The sequence below is a fragment of the Cotesia glomerata genome, unplaced genomic scaffold, assembly GCF_020080835.1.
Source record: "Cotesia glomerata isolate CgM1 unplaced genomic scaffold, MPM_Cglom_v2.3 scaffold_373, whole genome shotgun sequence".
Lineage (NCBI taxonomy): Eukaryota > Metazoa > Arthropoda > Insecta > Hymenoptera > Braconidae > Cotesia > Cotesia glomerata.
This window is the reverse complement of record NW_025403988.1, coordinates 1-5532: the sequence shown is the minus strand read 5'-3', so window position 1 is coordinate 5532 and position 5532 is coordinate 1. Positions and strand designations below refer to the sequence as shown.

General features: G+C 32.5%; 1 protein-coding gene across 1 annotated transcript; it reads right to left on the bottom strand.

Moving 5' to 3' along the window:
- Window positions 1–4101: 4101 nt before the first annotated feature.
- On the bottom strand, window positions 4102–5011 carry LOC123274479 (fibrinogen-binding protein-like; the record flags this gene model as incomplete). Its single annotated transcript, XM_044742105.1, has 2 exons — window positions 4102–4365; window positions 4898–5011. Coding segments are annotated over 2 exons (378 nt in total), but the record flags the coding sequence as incomplete, so codon positions are not given.
- Between the last annotated feature and the right edge of the window lie 521 nt (window positions 5012–5532).

Genomic DNA, 5532 nt, shown 5'->3' with positions numbered 1-5532 from the left:
AAAAATTTCGCCCTGAGGAATCCCGCATTTTGAACCTTCCGCTCATGAGACTGAGCGGAACTTTGAGCGGAAGGTTTGCGGAATATTTTAATTTGATGAAGAGCATGTAATGGACCATAAAATTAAAAAAAAAATGTTGGCATCTATTTTGGACCAAAATGAAGGGATTCTGCTTATTTTTATGATATGAAAGATTCTTAAGACTACGGCTAAAACTCCTAAAACCTTCCGGAAGGAATATCTCAGGTGATTTCAGGTCAAACTGCGGAACACAAAAAATAACAATAAGGCTGCTCAAATTTCTGGAAACTTCTGGAGTAGGTTTATCAGGTGTTTTGAGGTAAAACTGCGAAGTACAAAAAATTTACAATACTGCCACTCAAAATTCTTGGAATCTTTCAGAGTAGGTTTTTCGGGTGTTTTCAAGTAAAACTGCGGAATGCAAAAAATAGCGTAAGTGCCGCTAAAATTCCTGAAATCTTCCGGAAGAAGTTTGTTAGGTGCTTTGAGGTAAAGCTGTGAAACACAAAAAATTTACAAAACTGCTGCCAAAATTCCTGGAATGTTCCGGAGTAGGATCTCGGGTATTTTTAAGTAAAATTGCGGAGTGAAAAAAATAGCGTAAGTGCCGCTAAAATTCCTGAAGTCTTCCGGAAGAAGTTTGTTAGGTGCTTTGAGGTAAAGCTGTGAAATACAAAAAATTTACAAAACTGCCGCTAAAATTCCTGGGATCTTTCGGAGTACGTTTCTCGGGTATTTTCAAGTAAAACTGCGAAATGCAAAAAATAACGTAAGTGCCGCTAAAATTCCTGATATCTTCCGAAAGAAGTATCTCAGGTGCTTTGAGGGAAAGCTGTGAAATACAACAAATTTACAAGACTGCCGCTAGAATTCTTGAAATCTTTCGAAAGAATTATCTCAGGTGCTTTGAGTTCAAACTGCGAAATATAATAAATAACAATAAGGCCGTTGAAATTCCTGGAATCTTCCTGGTGAGTAGGTTTCTCGGCTATTTTCAAGCAAAACCGCGGAATGCAAAAATAACAATAAGGCTGCGCCAAAAGGTCCTGAAATCTTCCGGAGTAGGATCTCCGGGCATTTTTAAGCAAAAATTGCGGAGTACAAAAATAGCGTAAATGCCGCGAAAAGTACCCGAAATCTCCCGGAGTAGGTTTCTCGGGTGTATTCAAATAAAACTGCGGAATAGAAAAAAACATAAGTGCCGCTAAAATTCCTGGATTCTCCTTAGAGTAAGTTTCTCGGGCGCTTTTAGGTAAAACCGCGAAATACAAATAAATTTACAAGACTGCTGTTAGAATTCCTGAAATCTTCCGAAAGAATTATCTCGGGTGCGTTGAGTTCAAACTGCGAAATATAATAAATAACAACAAGGCTGTTAAAATTCCTGGAATCTTCCAGAGTAGGTTTCTCGGCTATTTTCTGGCAAAACTGCGAAGTACAAAATAACAACATAAGTGCTGCTGTAAATTCCCGGAATTTTCCAAAAGAAGTATGCCGGGTGATTTGAGGTAGAACCGCAAAATACAATAAAAATAACTATAAGTCCGTAGTACATTAAAACAATTTATAAGTCCGTATATAAGATGAACAAATATATTTATTTAACATTGGAGCCACAGTTGCTTCATGAGCATTAATCGCAAAGAAGTACACAATTTTATTACAATTATTAATATTCAATCTACTAATTATAAACTATCATCACAATAATCATAGTAGTAGTCATAATAACATCAACAATAGTGTGAAGAGATATTTTTCTGATTGAAGTAATAGTGACTTTTAAATAAATCTTTGCTTAAAAAGGAACCAAGTTTTCAGCTTATATCACTGTTACGCAACATAATTGGAAAAAATTCTACTTTCGAAAAGCATTATTAAAAAAATTCTGCAGTATTCGCAGGTTCTACTGCAAAAAGTAGCATTTTCTGTATCGTTTCTAATAAAATAACACATACTACGCATACTCTAGAAATTTCAACAGCTATCATGGATTCATCTCGATTTTGTACTAAATATATCCGATAATCAAATGTTCATTCGTGATATTAAATAGGTAGTATTCTTCACTTCACATTTATTTATGATGGCATATTAATAAGTAGAGTTTTTTTCACAATTTTCGCATACATCGGTTACACTTGCTACTTACCGCTAATTTAATAAATGTATTTATTATTCCAATCTTAACTAAATTATTCAATTTATAAATCACAGTATATGAAATCGTCTTCCTCTTTCTAGAATAATTTTCGGAATCGTACTCTATACCATTTTTAAACAGACGGTGAAACTTGTAGCATTTTTTAAAAGTTCTAATACCAATGCTATGAAATACACTTTTTAAATTTGGAGTTAATTCCTTTTCTATAAAAATTTTACCAATAATCGTTTTGGGTAATAGGTGTTAGTTTTCTCCTGTGTAAAACATTTTTTTCTAATTCACTACAAAAAGTAGATAGTTCAGTGTCTGAGCGCAAGTACAAATCTTTAAAATCGGCCATGCTGGAAAAAATGGAAATTACCTTACAAATTTGTAGCTGAGCGTACCGAGTCCCATGAATTAATCTTTTCAGGATACCGTTGAGATGTTCATAGGGAAAACATGATGTAATAAATAAAGGCCCAAAATTCATCACATCATACGGTAGGTGTAGTAGCTGATGTAAATTGCAGGTTAAATGTTCCCGACCATAAAGGGCTTCAAAAGTTCTTACATATTCGTTCAGTGCATCGATTGCTAATTGAATCATACCTTCAAAAATAGTTGGTTGGTTCAACAATGTTATTCCTAATACTAGCAGCATGTGATGGTCGTAATAAGCTTTTGACATTATTGGATGAAAATTGCTGTAGAGTAGTACAATAGCCAGCACTGCAGTTCTGATGCTTTCCAATACTTATAGTCACTAACTGATCTAGGAAGCCGAACTGAAAAACTTGGAGGTTTGATATTTTTAATTTTTTTTCATCAACAGATTTTATAGAATCTCTCAGGGGAGAAAATGTGGTTATGAAATTTAGAATCGAACCATAAACTCATCAGCTTCTCCCTAGTAATTCCCAAGTGTACACAATGCATGGAATCTACTACTGTATTTTCAACGAAATTGTAAGTACTTTTGGATAGAGTAGTAATCCTTTTCACTCCTTCAATTAGTTTACCAGAAAGAAAAACTTGTTCTCCTTGTTGAGTTGTTTCGGATGATGATCTTAAAGGTGATTCAATAGAGTAAGCAAAAATCCTCTAAAATTACCCAACTTTTCGCTCCTTGATTTTTACATTTACAGCAACCATAAATTCCCCTATGACCTTTCATATTAAGAAAACCAGCTTTCGCTGGTAAATCGTGCATGTCCCACAGATAATCATGCCATGAACTTTAATAGGATTTTGATGCCCAGGAATATTAACAAAAATCCCATTATAGCCTCGTTCACTGATTTCGAAATGAATTCATGTTATTTGCATCTGGTTTTTGAACCAAACCAAAAACCTGCAACGAGAAGATTTTTCAACTGTGTTCGAAGAGGAAAAGGCAATTTCCTGTTTATTGTTAAAAAAAAATGGCCATATATTAAACTTTGAAGACTTATACAAACTATATTCCATCGGTATTCCAAATGAATGGAAATATGGTTTTGGAACGATAAAAAGCCGCTAATCTCCCTCAAAGATTTATTAACTTTTCCATCACAAATATCTGCACGAGGGTCAGGGAACCATTTTCGACGAGTGAATCTCGCGTTCAGTAATTCATAAAAACCGTCTCGATGGAAAAGTTTGATTACTTGACTGATTAGTGGCATTTCGATAAAATATGACACATCCTCAGAATCTGGACAATTTTGACATTTATCTTTTGAAGAGGCTAGCAGTTTTACACAATCAGAACAAAAGTGATATGTTTGAATGGGAGATCTAAGCCAGTAAATATTTTTTAAATTTGTATAGGGATTTTATGCACAAATTTATAACGGGCAATGGAGAGCTGAATGATTTTCGCAAATATCTTTCAAAACCGTCAAACTAATTTTATGACGGATTATTAATAATAATATTGACAAAACATTTCTCACCCAGAGATGAGGGTACATGATCATACAGTGGTGAATGAAAATTTTCGTGGTTGTAGTTGTGATCAGGCATTTCATTATCAATATCTGAATCAGAATCCGTGTCGGTCTCACTTGAACTACTCGTCATAGTAAAGAAACTGCGGTCAGAATCTTGACTGCTTACCGAGTCGTCATCTGAATCCGCTTCATTCAATGCTGCATTTTCGTCATCATAATCATCTCTAATATTATTTGCTTCATTTGCCGCTAGGTCATTGTTATCATCTAAAATATATCGAAAGTGAAATTTCATATATTTATAAAATTTAAAAATATGTATTGTGACGAAAATATACTTTACTATAAAAAATACACTAGTTACAAAATTAAAGGATATAAAAAAAATTCTAAATTTTTAGGTGATTTTCAACGAAATGTAACTCTGAAGAAAATGATCGTACAGCGAAAAAAAAAGCAAATTGTAGCTTCAAATGTCTAGTTTTCAGATATGACCATGAAAATTTTTTATCATGTTTGGGTCTGGAGTAATCCTAAGAAAACTACAAAAAAAAATTTTCAAAATTTTTTTCTCATTTAAAAAAAGGTCTACGGACTTCGAAAAATGTTTTTTTATTGTTTCCTTGGGTTGTAATATACTATTAGGGTACCGACCATTACTTGTAAGCCTACATCAGAGTAAGACCTGTGGGTATACGATGTAAAAAATCAATTTTTTAAAGCTAAATTATTTTGTTCTATTCGAGCTCTAGGTATTACGTAAGTAAAGTATTTGGACAGATTTTAATGGACCACTTACGAATATTATTGACATCGTCTTCACTGAGATTTTCATCGGTCATATTTACATTACTCGCATTATTTATGTCACACGTATTATCATTTCTTCCATCAAGTGATCTTGCCGTTCGACCTAAGTTGAAATTATTTATTAATATCGTGTTATTCCAATTATTTTATTTCTTGAAAAATAAAATAAAATTATTTTTTATGATTAAACATTCGCGGAATCCTTTTTTTCATTATTTAGAATGAATAAAAATATTTTTAATATTTTTTAAATTGGTACAAAATGAATTCTTTTCAAGGCTAATTAGTATTTGTTTTCTTTTTTTTAAATGATTAGTATAAGCCTCGAGAAAATTTTATTAAGTTTGTATGAAATATTCATCGCCTCAGTAAAAAATTACGAATCTCTATTAAAATAAATTTCTCTTCAAATTAAAAACGCTATAAAATGCCTGTTTTAGTTTTTTTTTCGGTCTTCTTTTCAAACTACGCGCAAGATTTTACCTCCAAAATCGCAAAAATTCTTAAATATATTAAATAAAGATATAAAAAAAATTATCGTTGTTAAAATTTAAAAGCAAACAATTTTCTATTCAGAATTGAAGAATCGAATTTCTAAATTTTTGGACTGGTAGCGATAAAATG